This window comes from Hippopotamus amphibius, chromosome 10 (assembly GCF_030028045.1).
Source record: "Hippopotamus amphibius kiboko isolate mHipAmp2 chromosome 10, mHipAmp2.hap2, whole genome shotgun sequence".
Taxonomy (NCBI): Eukaryota; Metazoa; Chordata; class Mammalia; order Artiodactyla; family Hippopotamidae; genus Hippopotamus; species Hippopotamus amphibius.
The window spans coordinates 31818455-31844747 of record NC_080195.1 but is presented as its reverse complement, the minus strand read 5'-3'; the positions used below and the strand labels follow the sequence as shown (position 1 = coordinate 31844747).

The following is a 26293-nucleotide window of genomic DNA, read 5'->3' as shown; positions in this document are numbered from 1 at the left end:
AGAAGGTTGCATGGTCCCTGGGGTTCTGAGGAAAAGTCTGGGGCTTACATTAGAGGCTGTATCACGTGTGCTTTTGAACTAGATTTTCCCGTCATCCCTGGGCGGGTTAGTGCTTCTGGAGGCCAAGAAGGGCTGACCTTGGGTTTTCTGCAGGCACAGGACTTGACTTCAGCAGATTCAGCCCGCACTGGGGATGGACCTCTCACTGTCACATGAGAGGTGACTCAAGGGGAAACTCCCAGGACAAAAGTCACCTCTTCAAGGGCCTTCATTTGCCTCATGACTCAGTTGCACAGACATGGACATTATTAGGGGAAAGACATTTTTCTTGCAGTTGCTGTGGAGCAACTTGGGAAAGCAAGTGGTGACAGGGGAGGCCAGCTGGCTGCCTGGAGCCTCCAGCACCTTCTAGAAGCTTGTAAGAGGGACAGGCAAGCTCCTCTCCCTGAGAGGATGGTGTGGAAATTTCTCTGGAACGCTCTTGCTCTCCTACCTCTTCCCCTTCCCTGTCCTTCCTCAGTGCCCCCGCTTTAACCAGAGGGACTCACTTGCTTTTGGAACTAGCCAGGCTCTCCCTTTGCACCCTCAGGGAGGCAGGGATAATGCCAGAAACTTGCTGACATCAATTAGAGCCTGTGCCTGTGCAGTGTTCTCTTGTGTACTCTGCCATCAGTTGTCATAGCATCTTTGTGTAATATGCAGGGCAAATATGACTGTACCCATTTTTTGGGTGGAAAGACGGAAACCTGGAAAGGTGCTTTCTCCCAGGTGGCGGGATTGCCCCATTTCTTTTTCGTAAAGGCTCGGGGAAGGAGGATGCCTTTACAAGACAAACAGACAGCCTGAACTCACACTTTTAGTTTTCCCTTTAAAACAAAGACCTACTTGGACCGTCTCTCCCCTCAAAAGGTTGAAAGGATAGGGTCAGTCCTCCCTGCGAGGTCATCCTCAAACCTCTTCCCTGCAGCTGCAGGTCCATCCTGCCGGGGCTCTTGGACCACACCCAGCCCTGCTCCTGCAGCTCCTGGCTTGGTCCCCACCCAGAGGGAAGAGGGATGCTCGTGGAAACCGAGAGCTGAGGGTGAATGACGGGGAGCATCGCTGCCTTTGCTCGTTCATCGTTTTCGCCATTGACCAAAGAAATGAAAAACAAACAGTGCAGGATTTTAATTACTCTGCATCGAGGAGGTGATCAAACACCCGGCGACTTTAATTATGGAATCCAGAGGCAGGCAGCTCAGAGGCGGCTGTTGCAGCCCTGCCCCGGGAACCCTCTCCCTCTGTGGGACCTACCTCCGCAGCCCCCAGACCCGAGCTCCAGGACGCTGGTTCCCCCTTTGTGTCCTGAAGCACATCTAGAGAGAGGGAGATTTGGTCTTCTTGTTTGGAAGATTGGAGATCGGGATGAATGGGAGGGAGGGTGGGGGCAACGGTGGGATGGATTGAGGAGAGAAACATGTAAAAAGGCTGTAAGAAAAAAGCAACAAGTGTGAGTGGGGAGCCCTTTTGGAAGAAGCTCACAGAGTGGCAGTATCCCAGGGCCAGTTGGCCGGCCGACTATTCGGTGCACCTTTGGCAGATGGACCTGCTCTTTCTCTGATGCCTGAGGAAGGCTATTGCCGAACTGATCTCCCTGGGCCTTGAAAGAGGCTGAATTCCAAACGCTGGAATTCTAGGATGCACAGATGAGGAGAGGCCCTCATCTTCCCTGTGGGGCACCCATCTGTCAGTTGGCTGGTCCCTCCTTTTGACATCTTGCCTCCTTTGGGGGCTGGTCCTAATTGATGCTCGGCTCCATCCTTGTTCAGCACATCTTCACCCTCGCTGTTCCCCTCCAACCTTACCTTTTTTTAAAACTTGCAAGTGCATTTCGCCTGGGAGGTTGAATCATTTCCTAACAGGTTTTTCGAGATTCCATGGACAGAGAACACGGCTTTTCACCATGTTCTGCTGGCGGTCTCTTGGGGTCCTCACCGTGTCAGGACGCTCTTCCCTGAACACGAGCAACTGTCTTGCCTGCGGTCAAATGACAGGAGGCGGCTATGTTTGCAGAAGCTGCCACAACCCGCAGGTCTGATCAAGCGTCTCACTGAGTTTAGCAGAGGCTGCATTATCTTCCAGAAGCAGCAGAATCGCCAGCTGGCGCGAGGGAGAGACCAGAAACCCGAGGGCAGGGTGTCTGTAATTGCCTGGAGATACCCATTAATAACTTTCAACTTTCTGTCCTCTTCCGAGGGCCATCCGCAGAGTGGCGGATCTCGAAACGAGGCTATTTTCTCTGGAGAAGCCAAGCTTTTGAAAATAATAATGAAGATGCTGAAAATGTTCTCTTCGATGCTGTTTGGTTGTATTGATCTGGGAACAGGTCCAGGGTGTCCCCACACTTCTTTCAGGAGATGATCCAAGTCCCAGGGAGATTCAGGAACGTTGGAAGATGAGGCTGTGAGAGGATGGGGATGGGATGTTTATCGGTGATTGATATTCAGCTCAGAGCCTCGCTCAGCTGAATATCATAACATGCAGTCATGTTATCGGACACTGAATCTAAAGCAGCCCTCTCTGGTGCATGGAGCACTCAGTGTCTTTGCTTTTGTCTCATTGATGTGCTGAGGTTGCCCCGTAGACCTTCCCCTGGGAGAACCCCATTATTTCCGCTCACGGCAATGCCACAGGTACCCAAGTCCCGACACTGACCCCGACCCTGACCTTGCCATGAATGATGTGACCCGAGGCAAGTCCTTTTATTCCTCTGGTCCTCAGTTTCTGCTCTGTCAGGCATGAGATACAGACACACTTACTACCCCATGTGAGTTTAAAATGTGATGCTGCATTGTGGGATCATTTCAGAAAGTTAGAAAGTTTTGTTGCTATTGCAAGGTCAGCCATTTTTTCATTTAACTGCGGTGTTTTCTCTCCCAGTTTCCCCTTCTTCTTCACTTTTCCCTTGTCAGGTCTGCTGGTTGTATCCTCAGGCATTTTTCAGAGGCTCCCAGGCTGGGCTGAAGATGCTCAGTGTCCTTGGCTGGGCTTTTGCTAAATTGCATCAGTGCCAGTTGGTGTGAGTCCTGGTTTTCTGGATGCCATGTCTACACAGCTCGTAAACCCTGGGGAAAGAAGGAAGGGACGGATTCTGAAAAATAGTGCAAGGTCCCCCTGGGTTTCTTTTTCAGTCATGCCCCCAGTTGCCCCATCCACTAGAAATCAAAATCGGCAGCAAATCCATTCAACCGATTTTTACTTTGCTGGTAGTTCTTGGGCTGACCAAGGGCCTCTTCTATCACCAGGCTGTGGTGGTGACTTGCTTGCAGCCACAGATTCTCCAGAAGGAAGACAAAGAACAGGCTCGGAGATGACCCTTGAGCCCGTGGAGCTGGCAGCTGGTGAATAAATGATGCGCTTCTGTGGACTAGCCATTGTGGGTGTTGAAGACTGGCCGAGTGCTGGGGACCTGGAGAGAAAAACTGAAATATTTAGAACTTACTTTGGAAAGATCAGAGGAGAGGTTTCAGCCCAGTGGGTGGAGGCATTGTGCAAACCATGGAAAAGCCTTCTGCTCCCTGGAAAAACAGGGATCACATTGGTATGTCCCTCAGCTCTCCCCAGTTCTGCTCTCTTTTCTGGTTCACAAATGCCACCTAGCTGGACACAGGGGCCTGTGACATCGTGCTGGGTCTCTGATCCACGTGGCACCTGGTAAATCATCCTTTCGGAGCCTTTGTCAGGGGGCTGTGGCGTTCAGCGGTGACTGGAGAGGTGGCCCACACGAATGTGATGGAGTGAGGGGTCTGGTTCCAATTTACAATCCTGATCCCAGCAGCGGAAGGTTTTGAGACAATTTGGCTCTCGATTTGGGAAGGGTCAGAGGGAAACTCAAATTGTTTCCTGGCCTTCCCTTTCTGTGCAAAGCTCCCACGTCAGGGCTGCCGCTGTTTTGGAGGAGTCTTTGAAAGTGTGTATTTTCCAATATTCTGTTGGACTCTGGGTGCCTGAAGACCAGCCAAGGACCATTCAGATTGGACCTCTGTAATGACTGCCTTCCTCTTGCAGAGATTTAAAGTGGATTAAGTGATTACAATTGCCTAATTGCTATGGGCTCCCTTTATGACACTGGCAGGTGAGGACAGCTTGTAAATTACTGCTTTCTCCTGACCCCCCTCATCAAGTGCAGCAGCCCGGGCAGATCTGTGACAAAACCAGGCAGGCAGCAGCTGCGGCTGGCCGGGCCTTTCCTGACCATGGGATCTGGAATTCCCGTCAGAATCTCTCCTTTGGGCAAGCGTGAAGAGAGGAAGGTTTGAACGCGGATCAGAAGACCCTTAAAGCAAATGCTGAAATGACAATTGATTTCAAAGTTCTGGGAAGATGGCTGGACTTGGAGGCAGGAGACACGGATTCGAGTCCCTGGCACATGAATTTGAGTTCTTGCTCTGTTTATGTTAGTTTTGTGGACCTTCTGCTGACCTGCCCTTGGGCTTGTCGCTTGGGCTTTCTGCACCTCAGTAAGTGCCTTCCAGGGCAGTTGTAAGGGCTGGGTAACATCAGTATGCGTGTGGGGTAAGATGCCTGCTCAGCGTGTTAGTTTCCCAGAAACCAAGATGTGGGCAGGGCCCTGCTCTCTGACGGCTCTAGGGGAGGATGCTTTCTGGTTTCTCCCAGTTCTGGTGGTTTCTGGCATCCTTGGTTCATCGAGGCTTCACTCTCATCCCTGCTTCTGTTTTCACGTGGCCATCTGTCTCCCCATTTGTCCAAGCTCCTTCTTCTTATAAGGAAACTAGTTATTAGATTAGGACCCACCCTGATCCAGGATGATCTCATCTTAACTTCCTTATGTCTGCAAAGACCTATTTCCGAATAACATCGCACTTCCGAGTCCTGGGAGTTAGGACTTAAACATAATTTCTGGGGAGACACGACTCCACCCATAACACTCAGTCAGTGTTGACTATAACATTGTGTATCGAGTAGCATTTTCCCAGCTGTGCCACAGTTGTGGTCTGAACAGTGGATGAGGCTAAATCCAGGCTGTGGGAGGGCGTGGCTCAGAACAGAGGCGTCCTGTGTGGGCAGAGGCAGAGTTGGGGAACTCACTTGGTCCTCCTGGGATGCTGTGGTCTCACCAAGGCACATTTATTCCTCTTTAGTGTCACCTCGTGTTCCAGCTGAGACCCTGTATGGGGGAGTGAGGCTCATGGTGGGGGAGGGGAGATGATACTGACCTCTCCTCCCAGACCTGTTCCCGATCACAGACGCCTCGTTTTCTAGTTCGAGGGTGGAGCCCCTCTGTGGGCTCTGAGACACTGACATGTCTGCACGGGTAGGAGGGCTGCCTGGCTTTCCCTGGAGAAGACCTGCCCAGGGATGTCCTAGGGATGCTCTGGGTGTTGTTTTCTTTGGGACCATCCTCTGGGCTCTGCTTAATAATTTTCAGGATAAGACTCAAAGAGTAGAAACAGCAAGTTCCCTTTAGATACGGATGACCACACCAGCGCATTTTAGTGTTGCTGTGGCAATACCAGCTGACGCGCCTGGAACGGCTCTCGGTCTTGGGGGGGCACGACGCACTGGGGTGCAGCATATATTACATGTGTTGTGTATATGTGTACACGGGGGCTCAGAGGACCTGGGGGGGGGCCCTAACCCAGCCTGGGCGAGAAGAAGAGGGACCACATCCCAGGGAGGTGACCCCTACCACCTGGATCAGTGGGGGTGTTGAAGAGGAGAGAGCACAGGCCAGCACTGAAAAAGGTGGGGGAGATGAGGGTAGAGTGCACACTGTTTGTGGGGGGCAAGCCTTTGGGATGGCTGGGATTGCTTGGCTGGGGCAACAGGTAGGAGCCTCGTGTGCTCCCCGGAATGCATTTACATTTCCGTGGGCGCTAACACTGTTCAGGCTTCAGACCGGTTCTCATCAGAAGCTGTTAAGAGCAGCTAAGGTCTTGGAGGGAAGCCAGTCGATAATGGGGCCGGTACCTCCTCTGGTGTGTCGTAATGCACTACGTTGTCCCCAAGGGCCACGCTGACTGTGGGTCTAATGACATCACCATGGGACATCTCTTCCTACAGGACAAAAGAACCTGTGCGATCTCTTCTTGCCCCCCGACACCAGCATCCGGTGGGTTCTGTTGTACACGGTTCCCATTTCGTGGGGCACCATCGAAGAGGAGCCAGGGATCTCCCCCGGGTGCCAGGTGGTTTGAAATATCTCATTAGGAATAGCTGTGTGGGAAGAAACAATATTTTTAGCCGTGGGTGGGAAGTGTTACTGAAATATGACTTATGTGACATAACGGAACTTAGAAGCATCAGCTGGCGTCAGATGGTGTGATAGTAACTGTGACCACAGTGGAGACCGCGGATCAATCAAAGGGCTGGAAAATGGTGCTCAGCTCTAGCATATTTCTCCTTTTTACATATTATTAAGTGGTACCCAGCCTGTCTCAGGATGCAGCATTCCCTGAGACAATCCTTGGCCTCGGGTTGCCTGAATGTCGCTCTGAGGGTGACTTGATGGGCTCCCGGAGGAGGTCTAGGGCTTTGGGAATTGATCAGGTCTCTGAATTTCTGATGAGACAGGGTCCATGGTGGAGTTTCTGTGTGAGGTTTGCTTCCTGGGGAGGCAGGAGAGAAGCAAGATCACTGAGCGGGTTTCCAGGAGGCTGACTCTGCTGGACTCAGTGCTTGGGATGTTTACCAGGAGTGGCACCTGGGGTGGACTTCATGGAAGGGAGGGGCAGAAGCAGCGTTGGAAGCTGGTGCCACAGCCTCGCCAGCCCCAAGGCGGGTCTGGGTTGAGAACTTGTGTGCAGTGTGTCCCACGCCAAGCCCCAGTGGCTGGTCTTTTCACCCCGGCGTCCATCAGCCGCTGGGTGTGGGCCACCCTGGCTGGGCATGTGACCTTGGGGAGGGTGACCCTGTAGCAGAAGCTGGTTCTGAAGGGCAGACAGCTGAGCCCAGGAGTCAACCCCACTTTCAGCAGTTGGGGCAAGACGTTCTTCCCTAAAAGGACATCCCTGTCCAGCCCAGAAAGCTCCAAGTGCTTATTTCAGTGTGAGTCCAGACCACTCCATCAGTAAGCACGTCACAGCCCATCGACTTGGAAGGATGGCCTATTATTCTGGGTGGTGGGAAATCAGAATTGCTGCTCACGATGGGAATGCGTGCCTAGAGTAGCTGAAATCGGTACTTCAGCCTACTTGCTACTCTGACCTGACATCTGCACAGCTCACGGGTCCCTGGGCGGGGCGTTCTTGTTCCTGACAAAACGCTCACCTGCACAATCTAAGAGCCTGGTGGGGAAGGTGAAGCCTGCACCCGGTGCCCCTCCCCCTCCTCGAAGCCCCTCTCACCCGTCTCCCAGGGTCCGACCCAGAAGGCGGTCTTTGTTGGGCATCCCTGCTTCACTGGCTCCCAAGACTGTCTGGTTTCCCTCACTAGTTTAAAAGCGTGGCTTTGGTTCCTCCATGCCCAAAACAATGCCTAAAAGGAAGACAGTGAACATTCTGGGTGGGTAGAGGGCTATAGGGAAAGGATGTTACCGTAAGAGCTGGGGATCCCCAGTTTGTGTTTGCTCTTGGGGGCACGTGGGAGTGAGCCCCATCATCTTCCTGGGTGCCTCCTCTGTTCTCTGTGAGTGTGGAGGATGAGGGCAGGTGGCCCCGAGGTCCTTTCTAGGGTTGCGATTTCCTTAGTGCTGTCTCCGCCGTGGGATGTGATCTCATTCTGTCTCTAGTCCACTCGATGGCAGGTGGCGAGTCCCATGTCCCCTAACTTCTGTAGCCCGGTGTTCACGTCGCCCTGTTTCCTTGCCAGCCCATCCAGACACTGATCTGCTCTTCCACGGGGCAGCCCATCTTCTTCCTAGCAGGCGGGGAAGGCAGGTGGGAGGGAGGCCGGCTGGGAGCACTGATTTAAGGTCGGTCTGGTCTGGGTAGGTGGGGAGGATGGGTGGAAGGGCTGATGATTCACTGCCAGGCTCGGGGCAGGGGTACGACTACAGCAGAACGGACGGGGGAGCGTGGCTTTAGAAGGGCATCACTCAACCCATGCTTAATACGCCCCTCTTTTCCCCAAAGCCACAAACTGCTCAGCCAGGTGACGAATCTGTATTAACATGGTTTCATTTCCTGGAAACTACCCAATCCCTGCTCAACTCAGTTGAAAAGGCAAGAAAAATTGATTCAGGGCAAGAATTTGAAAGTGTAACTATGTAACGACCTGGAGCAGTGAGATGGGAGCTTCTTCCCAACATCAGGGCTGATGCCAGACGGCCAAGTTGCCGTTTCTGGCGAGGTGACAAGGCCTTGATCCTCTGATGCGGGGCACTCGCTCATTACCGGGCATCCCAGTGGTCATGACCATCTGCTCGGTCCCCACAATCACCCCTCAAGATCGCAGAGCAGATTGCGCAGGACACCAGGGCCAGCATGCTGGGCGTGAGGAGGATAAATGTGCTCAAAACCAGAGAGAAACAGAGTGGCCTTCCTGAAAGATGCCCCTGGCATTTGAAAAGGGCTCCTGGTTAAAATACGTGAAAAGGCACTTCTAGTCAACGTACCAGTCCATGGGCCCGTTCCTCAAATGATGTGACACTTTTCCGTACATTGCTTGATTTTAGACGCCATAAAAGCACCATATCTGTTCAAATGAAGAAGTGATTGGTACTGGCCTGAATAAGCATTCTCAGGGAGGTCTGGGGCTGCTTAATGCTGTCACTCAGAGCACAGAAGAGACAATGTAGAGTCGAATCTCTCAAGTTTAAGACCCTTGGAAGTCTAGCTTTTTCCAGCTCCCTTAAAAGCACGTAAGAGGTTTAACTTCGGTGAAAAGATAAAAAGTATGCTTCTGGGTAACTATTTTCCAGCCATTCATGGTACTTGTGTTTGAGCTGAGTTAGTTAAGTTCATGCTAGATAAACCCTGGGATCATAGTGACAGTGCATCAGAAGTTTATTTTTCAATCACATCACGTCCAGTGGGCTGCAGGGGTTGGGCACGTGGGGCTCCGCTCCACGTGGTCACTCAGGAACTCAGGCTTTCAGAAGCTTCACTTCTCTAACCCATGGCTTCCAAGGTGGACCAGGGCCTGAATATCCAACCCTCAGAACGGAGAGCAGATAGAAGACCATGTGGCTGGCTTTCCAAGCCAGCCTACAAGAGTAGACTTTGCTTTTGCCCAGATTGCATTGGCCAGAACTAGTACAAGGCACACTAACTGCAAGACAGGATGAGAAATCGAGATGATTTTTTGTGGCTTGGGGAGAAGGAGAAAAATATCATCATGTCTCAGTTATAGAGAGAGTGGAGAATTTGTTTCCAGAAAATTATCAAATTACCTCTCCTCATTGGTTCATAGATGGTATCTATCATCAGTCTATCTATCTGCTATCTACTATCTGTCTATCTATCTACCTATCTATCTATCCATCCATCTGTTATCTATCATCTATCTATCTGTCTATCTATCTGTCTATCTATCTATCTATCTATCTATCTATCTATCTATCTATCATCTATCTATCATCCATCCACGCATCCATTATCTATCTGTCATCTATCTGTCTATCTATCTATCTATCTATCTATCTATCTATCTATCTATCATCCATCCATTATCTATCTGTCATCTATCTATCTATCTATCTATCTATCTATCTATCTATCTATCATCCATCCATCCATCATCTGTCATCTATCTATAACTATCTATCTATCTATCTATCTATCTATCTATCTATCTATCTATCCATCCATCCGTTATCTGTCATCTATCTATCTTCTATCTGTCCATCCATCTATCCATCTCTATCTATTATCTATCAGTCATCTATCTATCATCTATCTATCTATCTATCTATCTATCTATCTATCATCATCCTCATCGCTATCATGTACCATCTTTAATAACAATGAGCCCGCTACCCCCACACACAACACCTTCCAAAATAAAGTTAAGGTCTGGCAACAACTTGCAGGCAGTCACGTGACTCCCTCATCTGCCCTTCTGCAGTTATCACCATCCTGAATCCTGTCCTCATTTTTTTGCCCAATATTTTCAGAGTTGTATCGTCTCTACATGTATTCTAACGATGAATGCATTTTTATTTCAGTTTCTGACTTTGTACAGAGGGTCTCGTGTACATGCTCTTTGACTTACTTTTTCCCTGTAAACATTCGACTGCCCCGATTAGGGCTTGTGCTGGTGCCTCGCGGGGCTTCATTCATACTGTGACTCTCCCTCGATGTATCCATCCCGCTCCGGCAGACGTGCCTCGGGCTGACTGAAGGTTTTGCTCTTTGAACAATGCTGCTACCATCATCATCCTTTACACACCTTGTGTTGGGCATTGAGCAAGAATATTTCTTGCCTGTCAACTAGGCGCGCCATTGCTGGGGTGCTTAGCTGGATGAGATAATGCTGAACTTCCAAACTGCTCTTCCTATCAAATATGTGTGGAAGACCCTGTGTGTCCATACCTTCAGGAACACGATGTAGTCAGATATTTTTGTTTTTACTAATCCTTCATTCTTTATTAATGAGCGTAACACACATACCTTTTTAGACTTAGCTTCTCCTGGTAGCCAGATCCCCTAAGCTGTCATTATTTTTGCTACTTCTTGCTGCATTCCTAAAGCAAGAAGTGGCACAAGATTGCAAAGCAGCTTTCAGATGGGAAAAGAAGTTCTGATTGAAAGATTTCACGGAAGGGGCAGACCTTCAGGCAGGCTGTTGTCTGTGTGTGGATGGGTAGCCCCGAGATGTGCAGTGTTTTAATCCCTGTGTCTTTTCATCTTGGCCACTCCAGATACTATTACACAGCTTTACACTTCTGCTGATTTTAGGAAAAGCAGCACAAACATCGAGACCAAAGAGGAATCTCGCAAGAAGCCAAGGCCAGTTAGCAGGCTGGGGTGGGGAACAGGACTGAGAATGTCTGCTGCGAATGGACAGCCACACAGCATCCTCAGAGTACGGTTTAGAATAAGAGTGATCGTTTTCCCCGCAGCAGCTTGGTTCGGCTCGTCTGCAGTTGGTTACAGGTGCAGAACTGTGCCTCCAAACCCTGGATGTGATAGCTGCATTCAGATCTGTCCTCAATCTGTCTGGTTCAGTAGGGGCAGTCTTGTGAAGCTAAATCATGTAAACAAGTTATAGTAATGGAATACTTATTTATAAACTGTATTTGCGTAGGCTTGGATCCACTGTTCAGAAGAAAGATCGTGATGTCTTGCAGCTTGCTAAGAAAATCCACCTGTTTTAAGGGTACACCTACTCCACCCAGACAGCTGCACCCTGGGAAGTGAGGCAGCCACGTTGGCTTTCTTCCTTCGAGTCAGGGGTGGGGATGGGGGGAGGGCGGGAGCCTAGGCTTTAAGATGTGAGTGGCTTTTCCATCTAGGTGCACAACCCTTTAGTTTGATGAAATGAGCAACAGAAAACATACGGGGCGTGTTCTACTCCCCCATGTTTTCTCCTCCCCTCTCCTCCTCGTTGTGGCTTAGTGATTTATTTTCTCCTCTCTGCCACTGACTTTCCTCCTGAGATGGAGATTCTGTATTTGCTGTGATTTGAAGGGATGAACCAAGGGAAAATCCAAGCTCTCCTTGCACCACCCACATCTCCCCTCTGATGGGGCAGAAAGAGAAAGAAAATACCGCTGACCCACTGTGACTGGCAGAGGCACTGGGGTTTACCCATCCATAGCCTACGAAAGCAAATGGTGTTTCTCCTGACATAAGTGCCCCACCAGGCCACCCAGACCCATCAGCCGGGGCAGCTGGGCTCATTGCCTGCTACTGCCAGACACCTGGGGGCCTCCCCACAGCAGCCTCCCATGGTGCCTTTGGGAAACCCAGACAGAAGGGCTCTCGCCTTTTGGAACACCTGTGAGCCCCGCCTGCCTCTGTGCACGTCCCCCATCTCCACTGCTCACCGGAGGCAACGGTCCAACGTTGAAATCTTAGCAGGGACTGTTAAGCCACAGAACAAGTAGAGATTCCAGCATGACACATGGGAAAGCTCACGTCACGGCCGACTAGCTGGTGTGCATACTTCATTTATGTGTCAAAGGAAGTGGGGATTCTCTCTGTTTCTGAAGAATGGAGCGTGCCGAGCCCAGACTGTGAACCTCGCGAGATCAGGACCTTAGAGGAACTGTTCACAGCGGCAAATCTAGTGCCTAGAGCGTCACTGGCACATAGTAAATGCTCAGTAAACCCCAGGTGATGAATTAAAGGGGGATCTGAGCGAGGCTGTAGGATATGCTGGACTTGGGCCGAGGCCATTTGGTATCAAATGCCACAGACGAGCTGAGGGGCTGGAGTCGTCAGAAGCCTTGGGCTCCACTCAGCCCCTTGGAGTCTTCAGTCCAGACTCATACATCCCGACAAGGCACAAGGGGCCAAAGCAGGAAACGTGGCCAGGCACCAGGCGCACACGTGTGTGTCCTCAGAGGCAGGCTGGGGACACGCTTGCTGCTCTTCACGCCGGGTGTCATTGGCCAGCCCGTGCCGTGTGTGGACAAGACTGACAGATTTGGTTCCACCGCCCGGGGCCCGGGGCGCACGTGTGTGCCTGGCAGAGGTGGATGCCTCAGAGTCAGGACTGCAGAGGCTGGTTTTACAAGTGAAGAAAACGGTGCCATTAGACGGCAATTATTCAAGCGGTGTGAGTCAGCTTTGCAGCTCTTGGCGATGCCAAGCAGGAGAGAGTGGTGTGGGGAGCTCTCTCTCTCTCTTTCTCTCTCTGTCTCTCCAAAGCTCAGACTGGAAAGCAGAGCTTGCACGTGCCCGTGAATGATACATGGTGAGGGGCCTGGACCACCACATTCTTTTACTTGAGCAGCATCAGGAAGGGGAAGGCAACATCCCGTCAGCAGAAAGGTCTTCATCCCAGGAAGCAGGGGACCCAAATATTCTTCAAGCTGGTTGTGCATCTGACGTTCGTCCTGATCTCAGCCACTACATGGAGTTTCCAGGTCCCCTGTCTGGCCACCTAAGGGATGTATGGTGAATTAAAGGAGAGGGTGCTGGGTCTGTGGCCCTGAGAGCTGGGTTTGGGCATCTACTTCATCTGCATGTGCTCTCTGCCCTTTTTCTCTCGGGTGTGATTTCATGGAAGTTCAATATGCTTCTGTTTCTGGAGTACTTTCCGTGGTTGTTTTTTCTAAGGCTGCTTGGTCTGCTGTCACAGCAACCAGCCCTGCATCCCTCACCTTCATGTGGAGGGAGATGGAAAGGGACAAGACAGACCCAGCTCGTCTGCAGGGGCTCTTGGTCCCTAGAGATGGGGGTGGGGGGTGGGGAGTCACTGTGGACATGTTTCCAAAGCCACGTGTTTGTCTCCAAATCTTTGTCTTCTGAGGCCAGGAAGTCTCACGGGGAAGGTGGTTTATGTACCCCAGAAAGGCAGTGGCAGGGCCTGAAAGATGAAGGGAGCAAAGATCAGGCCACAGCTACAAGAAAACCAAAAGTGGGCTCCAGTTCAGGGCCCTTTTGCAAGTAGAATAAAGACTCAGATCACAAAGAAGCAGAGCAAGCCTTACTTGTTTTGTGCTGAAGATGGACCAGCCCCAATTCTCATAGCTTTCCTCCTTTTGAGCAGAGCTTGGTCCCCTCCAATATTGGTAAAAACAAAACAGGAACTATTTCAATAGTCTTCGGGTGTTAATAATTTTAATTTTAAAATGCGGCTGAGTTTAAACAGCGGCAAGATTCCTCCTGTCTGTTTCACATGCATAACCAGGGGAAGGTTCGTTTTAATTGGTGGCATTCTCAGTCAACCACTCAGCTTGTCAAAATTGAAAGAGACAGAAGTCCAGCCTCTCCGCACTGGGCACTGGAAGGCGGGGCTGCAGAGAGCAGTGGCCGCGGGAGCCCAGCCCTTTGCTGGGGGTGGGCATGGGACACAGAGTGGAGGGTCCTGCACCGGATGAAGAGGAGCCAGCCAGACTGGAGAGGAGGGTGGGGTGGTTTTGCAGGATGTCAGGCCAAGTAGGAAGGCAGAAGTAGGTACCGATCTGAGGGTGAGTCAGGCTATGGATGTGCAGGCAGAACAGAGGTGAACATATTAGAAGATGGTAGCACATCCCAGTTTGCTTCATATAAATGCAGGGAAGAGTGTCTGGGCCCTGAGGTCACTTCCAGCTTCCAGGGTTCCACCTGGACAGTCAGGGCTCTCCAGGCCACAGCATGTGAATTCTGGGCAGGATGTCTGCCCAACACTTACACTGTCATATTTTTAATGATGCTTCCTAAACAGAAAGTAGAGGGACAGACTGAAGGGCTCATTGTGCTTCAGGTGGTGAGGCACTCCACCACGGGGCGGCAGTCAGGGTGAGGGCCGAGCCGGCCGACACAGGGTCAGCCTGGCTTGGTACCCGACTGCCGCTTATGGATGTGTTACTCAATCCGGGAAATGAGTTTCTCATCTGGGAAATGAGGCTGATGACGCTTGCTGCCTCTTAGAGGAATTAAATCAGCTGGTAAGGCCCTTTGCACTAAGCCTGACTTGGGGGCACCACTTAGTATGTTTATAGTAGTAAAATAAAATCTTTATTCCTTCTAGGTCTAGAGTTTTCACAAGGGTCCAACGCTGTTGGGAGTATTTCTAGATGCAGCCCCTGATACTGACGAGGTCACAAAGTCAGACGAAGTGGCAGTTTGGAAATGCAGAAATCTGCCCCTAAGAGCAAGAGTAGCTCTTGGGTTGAAATTGCCATGAGTCTTAAATCCCCCCTCTTTTTTTTAATCATGAGAGAAAGATTAAGGTTTTTTTTTAAGCTCTTTATTGGAATATAAGTGCTTTACACTGTTGTGCCAGTTTCTGCTGTGCAACAAATGAATCATCTGTATTTATACATAGATCCGCATATCCCCTCCCTCCCGCCACACCGGGGAGATGCCCTCCCACCATCCCTATCCCAGCCCTCTAAATCATCACCCATCACTGAGTTTTAAATCCCATTTTTTAAAGGGCTAGTAAGGGGAGAGAGTGGGTGGAGACTAGGTTAGGTTAAGGGATTTTGTAGATGAGCTTTGGAGGGGAAATGCCCAAATCGGTAACAGGATACCCAAAGGTGGGGATTAACAAGCTGAGCAGTTTCTCTCTCCAAGGGATGGGGGCAGAGATGCCACCCTGGGGAGTGTGACAGCTGTGGCCACCGCAGGGCCACCACAGTGAGTGGCTATGGGTCCAGAGAGCTGATCTACACCCAGACTTTGGGTGATGTGTGCTTTTTCTTTGTGTCCCCTGGGGAGCAGGTCACAGCGAGAAGAGCATAAGTGGGCGAGAGAGAGGGTGGGACACGGTGTTCAGCAAACGTCTCCATCTGCCAGTATCGGCACCTACCAACAACAAAAATAGATGTTCAACATTCATGAAGTATGGGGCCTTCACAGGCATGGGGCCTTCACAGGCATATGGCCTGCGTATCAGCCGGCGGTGGAGTTCGGTGGAAACAAGACATTTTTGTGGATGATATCGTTAATATGAAAGACAAAGCCTGTGATGGCGATAAAAGCTGTGATGTCAGCCCACCAACTGTGTTATCTTCCCCCTTAGTCTTGAACGTGTTTTTATTTATTTTTCTGCTTCAATATTTACAGCATCCCTCCTGAAAAGAAGGATAATGATCATACAAAATTAATAATATTCATAACAGTGGTGGTCATATCTGTTTTTTGGTGTCTGCCATATGCCACAGTCTTCGTTGGATGCGTCCAATCTTCACCTTCTCTAATCATGGCAGTAAGCCCGTGAGAGCGTTTTCCCCATTTTACAAATGAGGAAAGCAGGGCTCAAGGAGGATATATAACTTGCTCAAAAACCTACTTGGCGAGGGACCAAACCTGGATTAAAACTCATGTCTTGTTTTCCTCTAAAGAGCCCTGCGTGGGTTTGGGGATTTTTGAGTCAGAAGCTATTTTAGCATTATTAGAACTGGAATGGAATGAAGAATATTAACCTTGGCCACGAAGCCTCAGGTTTCTTTGGGTTTTCAGCCTGTGTTCCTGAAAGCTGTTCTTGAGGAGCAGAAAGAAGCAGAAAGGAAGGCTTCAGATCTGCATTTGAAGATCCTGAAAAAGGCCATTCCTTGCACCTTGAGAGATGTGTTGGGACCTGGCTCTCCTCCTTCCATCTTTGAGCTTTGTGTACCCCTCTCCCCTTGCATTTTTCTGCCTCTTCCCCGTATGCTGCGTAATCCCAAATTAGCCTTACCAGTGCCCTTCATATATATTTTCTTATACCTACTGATAGTAAGATGTTTTCCTGTGCCAGGGAAAAGAATTAGCTCCTGAGTTGGAACTCATTTCCTTGCACACTAATCCTGTCCATTTTAAAAAATATTTTTAAAATTAATTAATTAATTAGTTAATCTATTTATTTATTGGCTGCATTGGGTCTTTGATCCTGCACACGGGCTTCCTCTAGTTGCAGCAAGCAGGGGCTACTCTTCATTGTGGTGGGCAGGCTTTTCATTGCGGTGGCTTCTCTTGTTGCGGAGCATGGGCTCTAGGCACGTGGGCTTCAGCAGTTGTGGCACATAGGCTCAGTAGTTGTGGCTTGCGGGCTCTAGAGTGCAGGCTCAATAGTTGTGGCGCACGGGATTCGTTACTCCGAGGCATGTGGGATCTTCCCGGCCCAGGGATTGAACCTGTATCCCCTGCATTGGCAGGCAGATTCTTAACCATTGTGCCACCAGGGAAGTCCCTAATCTTGTCCATTCTTAAATTTCAACTCTTACAGAACCTCCTTGAAGAGTTCCCTGTAATAAAAAAGCGCTTCAAATCCTGAAGCGCTTTTTACCAGCCACGTCACACTTGCTGCCTGTGCCCTAGGTATTTGGAGGGGATCTCTCTTCTCACTCAATAATAGCTCATACAGATTTGGAAGACAGGAGCTGTGCCTTCTGTTATCCCAATGCCTCACACATAATAGTTGCTCAATAACCATTGTTATTTTTTTTAAGAACTTTTATTGAGATGTAATTGACATACAATAAACAGTGTGTATTTAAAGTGTCCAATTTGATATTTTCTTCTTATTAGTAATGTATATATGGCAATCCCAATCTCCCACCTCATCCCACCCCAACCCCCCCAGCTTTCCCCCCTTGGTGTCCGTATGTTTGTTCTCTACATCCGTGTCTCTATTTCTGCCTTGCAAACCGGTCAGTAACCATTACTGAATAAACAAAAGCTCTCTCCCTCCAAGTTTTCTTTATTTATTACACTGAGCTACACCTCTGAGTCTTACACCGTCCCTGTACACATTTAAATAGGTCTGTTGCTGTGTAGAATCCTGGGGCAGCAAATGAGAATCTGATCATGTTCTTGTTCTAATACCGCCTCCAACTCTCCTCTGGGCCTTTCCTTTCCTACAATACAGGTAGCACTTTCCTCTGTGAATAGAGTAGTAGTGAGGTTATTCACATCTTCAGGTGTTTGCTTTGGAATGTGCCAGGGGGGATCAATTTCAAATCCAGGAAATCAAACTCCTTCCCTTACTCTTGTCTCCCTCCTGCAATGCCCCAGTGCCTCAGAGTTCAGTACAATCAGCATGTTCTTAGAGTTGGGGGGGGAGGGGGAGGTGGTCGTCACACATCGGCTCTGATGGACAGTAGGACTGTCCACTAAGTGATCAGCCCCGGCTCAGCGCTGGCGCATGATTCAGCACCATGGACAAGGCTAGGGGGAAGACAGACCGTTTTCCTTCCTTTTTCTTCCCAGCTCTCCTGTGCTTCTGAAGGCCAGCGAAGCTGAAAATCCTATTCTAAACCAGCTGGAGCAAGGAAGGAAGCGGCAGCCTTCCCCCTTGGAAATTCCCCTCTTTGAATCATAAATCAGACCCTCTGGTTTTGTAAAGTGACCTACACAGAGAGAGTTCTCTTTCCTTAGAGTAAAGGTCTCATGCACAAACCAGGGTGACACTGGTCCACTAATGGTCTCCCACTGGAATTTAACTCATTCAGGAATTCTACTCAGGCCTTGTTGATTTCAGAGGGATCTTTAGTGCCATTTTACAGCATATGGGCTTGTTCAAGTCAATATTCTTATATAAAACAGTGGAAAAAGCCAGGATATTCTCCTCTTCCTTTGAATTTCTTTTTCTTTCTTTCTTTCTTTTGTATACACATTTTATATTCTGCCTTTAAAGCTATTTCTGCTGCACAGCTGCTTTACTGAGACTCAGACTCCTACGGGCCCCTCTTGGTCCGACATGTACCTTGAATATCCTTTTACACTGTTTGATTTCTGCAGTCGGTTGTATAATGAGGAGGGAGTGTGCAGCGAGTTTGGAGATTCCTATTAACCAGGTCACCCATGAATCTATTTTCGTGCGCTTCTTTATTAGAAATAGCAGGGAACACGATAATATTTAAACACAACTACTTATAGGAGCTTGGCTTCAAAAATACACCTTACCAAGTCTTCTTTTCCCATTTGACATTTCAAAATGTGGTACTACATTTTTGCATCATCAAAGCGCCTCTTCTCCATTTGCATTCTAGGCTGTGAATACAGACCATCGCAAATGACAGTGGACATTTTGGAGGGTCATTTGGATTTGTGATCCTTTGCCCACCTATCTGGAGTGTTTCATTCTGCTCTTGGCACTGCCTTTGAAGGCGGTCCATAAAAAGACAGACACAGACCAAGACGGATAAGGCAGAACAGGGGTTGGGAATAGATAGAAGAGAACTATCTTCAGTACTTGAGGGAGGGCATCTCATGAGAAAGGAGAACAGAATCATTCTGTGTTGTTCCCAAAGACAGGATCAATGAGTGAAATCTACATGGGGACAGATTTTGATTCAACCTAAAAAGTACCTAAATACTAGAGCTGCCAGACTCTCTGGAACAGGTTTCCGTGTGAGGTAGTGAACCTGCAGGCACTGCAGGTGCTGTCCTGCAGGTTGACCGGGCTGTCTGCCAGGAATGATCCTTCCAGAAATAACAGGTCCATTTCAGCTGTGAGAATCACTGGTCCTTACTCTTTGGTATTACTGTTAGGACTCAGGGCATTGGAAACCACAGGCACTCTTGTCTCTTGGAAGCAGGAACTGTGAATCCTTTTGAATTGCTTAATACAAATGCCCTAATGGGCCAAGATAGCCAAAGCCAAGGTAGAAACTGAGTTTGGAGCTGTAGAGGCAGGCAGCCTTTTATTTCAGGCAGGGACTTTATTCTCATGACCCAGCTATTTATGTGATTTTAAAAATGTCTTAAAATGGACCACAATCCTTCATTTTGTTGCATTAATCAAGACTTGCCCACTATCTTACCACCACTGGCATGCCATTAAAAATGGGATAATGATCCCTTTAAAATAAAGGGAGTTTTGCAGTTTATATAGTACCTTTTCCTATATTTCTCCTTTTGATATTCCTCACAATTCTCTAAGGAGGCGTGGAAAATATCACTTTCTTAGTTTTTATACAGAGAAAACTGAGGCCCAGAGGGTTTGGTGACTTACCTTCATCAAGCAGCTGGTAGGTAGCGTTCGACCTGGGATGGAGCTGAAGAGTGGGAATTGGGATCAAGGAAGCTGGGCAGTATCTCTGGCCACGCCAACCATCAGCAGTGTGACTTTGGAGAGTTTCAGGTGTACAGTGAGGCTGTCGGAGTAGGATGAACTCCAGGGAGCCCACCCCACCAAGGCTTCATACAGAAAAGCGCCCGTATGAAGAGGCTTCTCTGGCCTCTTTATACACACGGTGTCTGGCACAGTCCTTACTCTTTGCCTGACAGGTAGGAGGTAAGATGAAGTGAATTTCGGGGTTGGAGAAAAGCATCCTGAGGTGCTGGTGTGTGTTTCCAGGGTGATGACATTACATTTCAGCGGTGTCAGCTCACTTTCACAAGCTTGAGAACCTTGGCTGCATTTTGACTTGGGGTTTGGAATTTGAGGATATGTTTGTTTACCTTTGTGGGCTCAGTTGTGGTATGGAGGGGTGGATGTGGCCTTTATGAATTTCCTCTACCTACATGGGGAAGAGTCAGCAGGAATCATGAGTGCTCCTCACTTTACAAGGTATAGGCTTTCAAAGAAAGTGATCGTTTAGCCTGATTTTATGTTTTAATTGTGTAAGTATAGCTATTGAACTCAAAACTCAATTTTATATTGCTTACAAGGCTCTTGACAAAGCTAACCTGTTTCCATGTACTGCAAAAGCAATGCATGTTCGTTGTAGAAAATTTAAGAATAAAGAAACTTATGTGATTACCTAAAATCTCCCAAAGATAACTGCTATTAACATTTTGTTGAAATTTCCTGGAATGTTTCTCTGCACACTTATACATGTTTTAAAAGAAATTAGCATAATACCGCATCCACTGATTTGTAAACTTTTATTGTTAATGGCAAACTTTTTCCTATTTTACTAAATATTCTCTTAAAGGATTGGATCTGAGTTTGGATTTGGGGGTTGTGTCATATTCTAGTGTGTGGATGTATCAAAATTCATTTAACTTATTTCCTGCTGTTGGCTCTATTGGGTGCTTAGAATGTTTTGGTCATATAAATTATTTTTGAAGATGTCTTCTCACATAAATCCTTGACAATATAGTAGATGAAGTCTCACTTGTCAAACAAAGAAAACTAAAGCTGGATTTCAGTTTTTCGGGGTATCAGCCATGCTGTTGAGCTTTATGAGAAAATGGTCAACTCTACATTTACTAAGGTTTATTGACATGGTCACCCCCAAAAGGCTTGGGGAAATTACCCCCCCAGTCGCCATCGTTGGATCTGGTACCGGGATCCTGGCTTCTTCACACACGTAATGTCCTGCATAAACACAGAAGCAGTGGATTCATCTTTCTTTTCTCTTCTGTTGATTTTGTTTTAGCCTGATGAAGTCCTCCGATATCGATCAGGACTTATTTACAGACAGTTACTGCAAGGTGTGCAGCGCACAGCTGATATCGGAATCTCAGCGTGTGGCCCACTACGAGGTAAGAACACTCTCTCCCCATTCAGTGTGTTCAAATGGAAAAAGAGTAGCCTGGGTCAAGGCTGTGGGACATGAGGGTGCTGCCTTCTGGACTTGGACCGGATCTTGGGAACCACAGGGCTTGAGCCTGCAGAGACTGAGATCAGGCCGGGACAAGTGTGCATGTGCAAGTGTGGCGTTGGAGAGGGGGCTGGGGATGTCATCCTTAAGCCCCTGGCTGCCTCCCAGATTCAGCGTTTTCCTTTGTCCCTCAGCCCCCGGGGACCCAGTGGGCTTTCTCTGCTTGTTAAATCTCTCATTGCTCATCCCTGAAGTTCCTTTCAGGGATGCAGGCCAGGATGCATTAGTGCCAGCTTCTGTTTTCTTTCTCTGACCCTGAAGAAAAGCTCGGAGGCCGGTTCTCCATCGCTGGAGGGAAACATGGCAGCATCAGTGGTCCAGAACCAAATGCCTTCCACCTTAGGGCTGCTGCCCTCAAAGTGTTTATCAGCAAAAAGCCATCCCCCTCCCGGAGGCTGAGGACAAAGTTTTAAAGCCCAAATACTCTTGAAGGACATAATTCAGTTGCTTTGGCTTTTTAGGATGGAAGTTCAAATGGCTGCTTTTTGATCTTTTGTTGGGAAGAAAGGAGGAGAGGAGAGAGCTCTGCCAGTTTCTGAGGAGGGATGGGGGGGGGCTTTGCGTGGAGAAGAGGGGAGCCTGTGCCCCCCAGATGCTGCTTAGGGCTGTTAGCTTTGCAAGAGAACGTATACCAGCGAGAACATGAGCTTTCAAGGGTAATACTTTGCAAGTAATTTTGGATGGAGGGATTAGCCAGCAATTTTCTTTTTTGTCTGATGCATCTGACAAATGCCAATTGTCACTGCCACTCACCAGACTCCTCTGAGCCTCGGATTCCTCTGTGCACAAGGAAATAATAACAATCACATGTACATGTACACACCCAGAGACGCATTCGTCGGATCCTGTAGGTTTCGTGGTGACCAGACGAGACCCCTTGAAATAGTATTTGTGAAAATGCTTGGGAAGCTGTAAAGTGTGCCAAATGTGCAAAGTCACATTATTTCTCATTACTAACTCGGTGACAGCAATGTATGGATGGAGGCAAAGAAAACTTGCCCTTCAGAGAAAACTTTTAAAAGTCAGCCTCTGTGAAAAAAGTCAGCATATTCTTTTGTCAATAGGCAACCGAATGCAAGAGAAGGAAATGTGAATGCAGAAGAATGATCTAAAATGGAAGATAGCCATCTTTTGAAATTAAGAATTTCTAAATTCTGTAGACACTACTTTGTAAACACATAAGGTTTTTATTAATTCCATTTCCCCAGTGAAGGAAAATCAGGGAATTTGTCCCTGCTCTGAAATTCCATAGCCTCCTATTATGTTCTCTCTTTATTAGACTTTTTGTGTTCTATTTTTAATCATCTTACTAGATTCTGGAGACCAGAAAGAGCATTTTATTCATTTGATCTTCCAGAGTTCCTGGAACAAGCGTCTGCACATCAGAGCTGTTCAGTGAGCTTTTGTTTACAAAAATAACCTGGTGACACTGTCCAAGCGCTGCTTTATTGTTTTCTGAGCTAGAAAAGTAATGTCAGAAAATCAAAAACAACACGTTTTTTTAAAGGAAAAAAAATCTTAGCTGTTCAGTTACAGGTTTAGTTATTTGAAATCAAGTTTGCCTGTTACCACGCTGTACCAGCTGTGGCACGATGTAGTAATTGTTTAGAGGATGTGTTAGGATTTGTTGCATGTAGTACTGATGAGATAGAGAAGAGAAAGCAATTACAATAGATGTGCAATTAACACAGTTACACATCTTCAAAACCACATGAAAAGCGTTCCTGTTAACCAGGGCTGGGAACCCTGAGCGATGGTTCATTCCCTGCCTCCAGGCAGAGGTTGGCACTTCCTTTGGGAGGAAATAGCACATGCAGAGCTGCTGGGGGTGTGGAAAGGGCGTAGTCGGGACTGAGCACAACTTGTGTGGTCTCTGGTCTTCCAGCTTTGGTAGAAGACGTCCCCAGTTCCCCAGTTCTTCTTCATCTCTAGGAGGGGAGCTCCTATGAGATGATCTCGAAAGCCATCTGAGAACTGATGTTCCGAGTCCATGCATCCCTCCCTCCCTCCACACACCCCCCCTCTGCTGAAACTGCACATAGAGTGGGTCTCTGTGAGTCCTGATGCCAAAATTTGACCTCTCTACACTGGGGATGGATTAAATCTCGGAAGTAGAGTTCTGGGTGTAGTAGAAAGAAATAGTATTGCTTTGCCAGGCAAAGGGGGCCACAGCGGGCTAATGCCCTCCAGACTGTGTGTCCCACCCTGGAGGGGGTAGTGAGGAGTCTTACAGGGTGAAGGAGCAGGGAGTGGTCAGCTGGTGGACATTCTTCTGATTGGTTGGTGGTGAGGTAATAGGGAATTAGCATCATCAACCTTCAGGTTCCAACCCATCTAGGGTCTACGTGCTTCTGGGCAGCATACAGTTAACTTCTTCCACCTGATGGGCGCTTCAGTATCTGCAAAACAGCTCAAAGGACATGGGCGAAAGTTCCTTGACTTTGTTTGATGGCTAAAGTATTATTATTTTGTCTTGCTTGACTGTTTTCCTTTCTTTCTGCATTTTCTCACTTCTCTGAATACATTTATTCTTTGACTAAAGGTTTTCTACAGACAAAAGCCAGGTGGAGGACGTGAGTGGGGTTCTGTTCCGGGAAGGTCTCATATGGTCCTGCCCAGTTACAGTCCCAGAGCCCACTCAGCTCTGTGAAAATGTGGCCACAGTTATTCTCAATGCTTTTTCACGGGTTTATTGCTTGAGTGTGATTTTACTCTTAGTTTGACCAGATCATATTCGCAGCTTCCCTACAGAGTAAACCAGTGAGAATCTACTGAGTATTTTCTGTGTGCCCCGTACTATTAGCATTTGATATTGCAGGAGGTTCGGGCTTATATGAGAAATAGTCTTTGCCTCCAAGAAGCTCATAAACTTCATTGGAAAAGAAGAGCCACGGATAGTTCAGTGTGGTATCTATGTGTGTGATACCAAATATAGAAACTGTAGACGCAGCTCCTAAGACGAGGCTGATCTAATTTGATATAAACAGCATATTCGTTCTGCCCACTTGGCTTTCTGAGGTATACGCTGCGTGGTGCTGTTAATTTTTGGGATCTTTGCATGCTCTGAATTCAAAAGGGTGGGTCATCACCGAGAGCTAATATGGTCAAGAGAGATTACTGAGGCATCAGTGAATGGGTTACGTTTAGGGATTATTAGAATAAGAAGCCTTGGAATCTCCAAGGAGGCTGGCCTGGCTGGACTGGAAGATATGTGTTGGAGAAGAGAGGCTGGCAGCGCCTACAGGTAGGGTGGGATCAAGGGGTGAGGAAAGGGGGGTCTGGACTCTTTGTGAGGCTCTTGGGTATTTGAGAGCATAAAAAATAATTGAGCACTTCTGAGGGACAGCCCGTTGATGGTGATCAAGATGTATTGTTGGGAAAAGAACAGCTCTTGATGTGAATTTTGCCAAGAGACTAACGTACCAGTCTGCTGAAGTTGGTGAGAAAAAACACAGCAGATGTGTAATGGCTGATAGCTTTATGCCCCATTTAAAAGCCTGAACCTTTGTACAGGAGGACAGAACAACCTAATAGGTGTCTAATGGGCCAAACCCTTTCATGCTATACTTTTAAGATCTCTTTTTGCATATGAAGTCCTGGGGTGAAAAAAGGGGAAACATAAGGACATTATTGCTCTTCTTACTTGCTAAGCATTAACAACATGTTAATGTTTCGGTGGAAAATATAATTAGATGTTGTCTCTGCTCCGTGGTTGAATAGTCCGAATCAATAGAACAGACACAGAGGGGAGGAGAAAGCTTTCGAATGAATGTGCCTGACTGTTAACAGAGGGTAGAAATTATTTCTCAGTGAGGCCATGATGCAAGGGGTGGTTCTCTAGGTGTAGGAAGAAGAGAATTCGAAGGCTATGAGAACTGAAACCTGCAGGGCAGATAGATTATTTTTTAGAGTGAAAGTAAAGGGGGAAGATGAATGATCAGATCTAGAAGGAGAGAGAAAACGCTTGTTAGACCCAAGGAAGCCAGCCCCGATTTCTTGCCCATTCCGTGAACCCTAGCATCCCTTGTGTTGCTTTGCCGGGCATGATATTAATCATTCCTTGTGAAATCCGTGTCTCAGAGGCACCTCCAAACAAGATTACAAGCCTCCCGAGGGCAGGCCGGAGTCATGCGTTGTGTTTCTCATTTATTTCCACAGTTTGGCCCGTGGTCGTTGCTCCCTGGCATGTAGAGGTTGATGAGGAGGCTGGGTGGGGACTGGCAGAGGGAAGCAGCGGGGGCAGGTGTAATGGAAGCCTTCACAGATGCACCAGAAGAGGCGATGCTGTGTGTCGGGAGTCGCCTTGTGCTCGGAGCGACCTTCAAGGTAGAGGTGACGGTTCTGCAGTCATAGGAAAGATGATCCTCTAAACTGATAGGAAACTCTTCTGAATCTCATCGTAATGTCAGTCCTGGCTGGTGGATCCTGTGGGCCCACCCGGGGATGTCAGGATCTAATATTTCTCTCATCAGTAGCAGCAGGTGCATTGGGTCTGCAGGGGCAGGCTGAAACACATTTTTCTGTTTTATCTGGTTTGATGGCCTTCTGACAGAACTACGGCTTCCCCTAGTTTCTGTTTAAAGCAGGGACTAGCTGAAGGGCACCCTCCTAGTCTCTGTAGATCCAATAGCAAATGGGGCATAAATGTTTCATGAGTGGAGACAACAAGGTAAACATGAGGTCTCCAATATGTGCCGACTAGTGTCTTGACTTTTTGGTGCTACCAATGCCTCTATTACCTTCTCCCCCTTAGCCCCTCACACCTTCTTTTCCACTTTGCTTCTTTTTGCTAAATTCCTGAGCAAGCACGCAGGCTGGACAACTCCTGGCCCATGTATGAGAGTTGGGGGTCAATGTTGTGTTTGTGCTTTGGTCCTGCCAGTTACCACGCTAACTGCACTTGAATATTGGCAGGGCTCCCTGTAAGCTCACACTGCTCGCATTTCTCCTGGGTACCGCTGGCGATGTGCTCCCTCACGCTAACTGTGTGAGGACAATAAAAGCTCTTTATTCCAGGGTCCTGCGGGGATGCCTCCTTTGCACTGTACATTGACATGTGCTGTTTTAATCTCTTCAGATCTCTTATCGTCATGGCATGCCTGATTTCTCCCAGATGCTCTTACTATAATTATTGGTGCATCTGCCTGGGCTAAAGCTATTCTTACTAGCTTTCATCATGTCCCTGATTTCCTGGGACTCTTCCATGTCTGTTTCTTGACCATT

The 26293-nt window shown here is 48.2% G+C and overlaps 1 protein-coding gene across 1 annotated transcript in view; it reads left to right on the top strand.

The window, feature by feature from the left end:
• The window catches only part of ZMAT4 (zinc finger matrin-type 4), a 356647-nt gene that overhangs the window by 50664 nt on the left and 279690 nt on the right, over nucleotides 1-26293 (top strand). The window contains exon 2 of the mRNA XM_057697356.1: nucleotides 20846-20951. Coding sequence (XP_057553339.1) covers nucleotides 20850-20951 — 102 coding nt within the window. The 5' untranslated portion in view covers nucleotides 20846-20849. The remainder of the gene's footprint in view (nucleotides 1-20845; nucleotides 20952-26293) is intronic.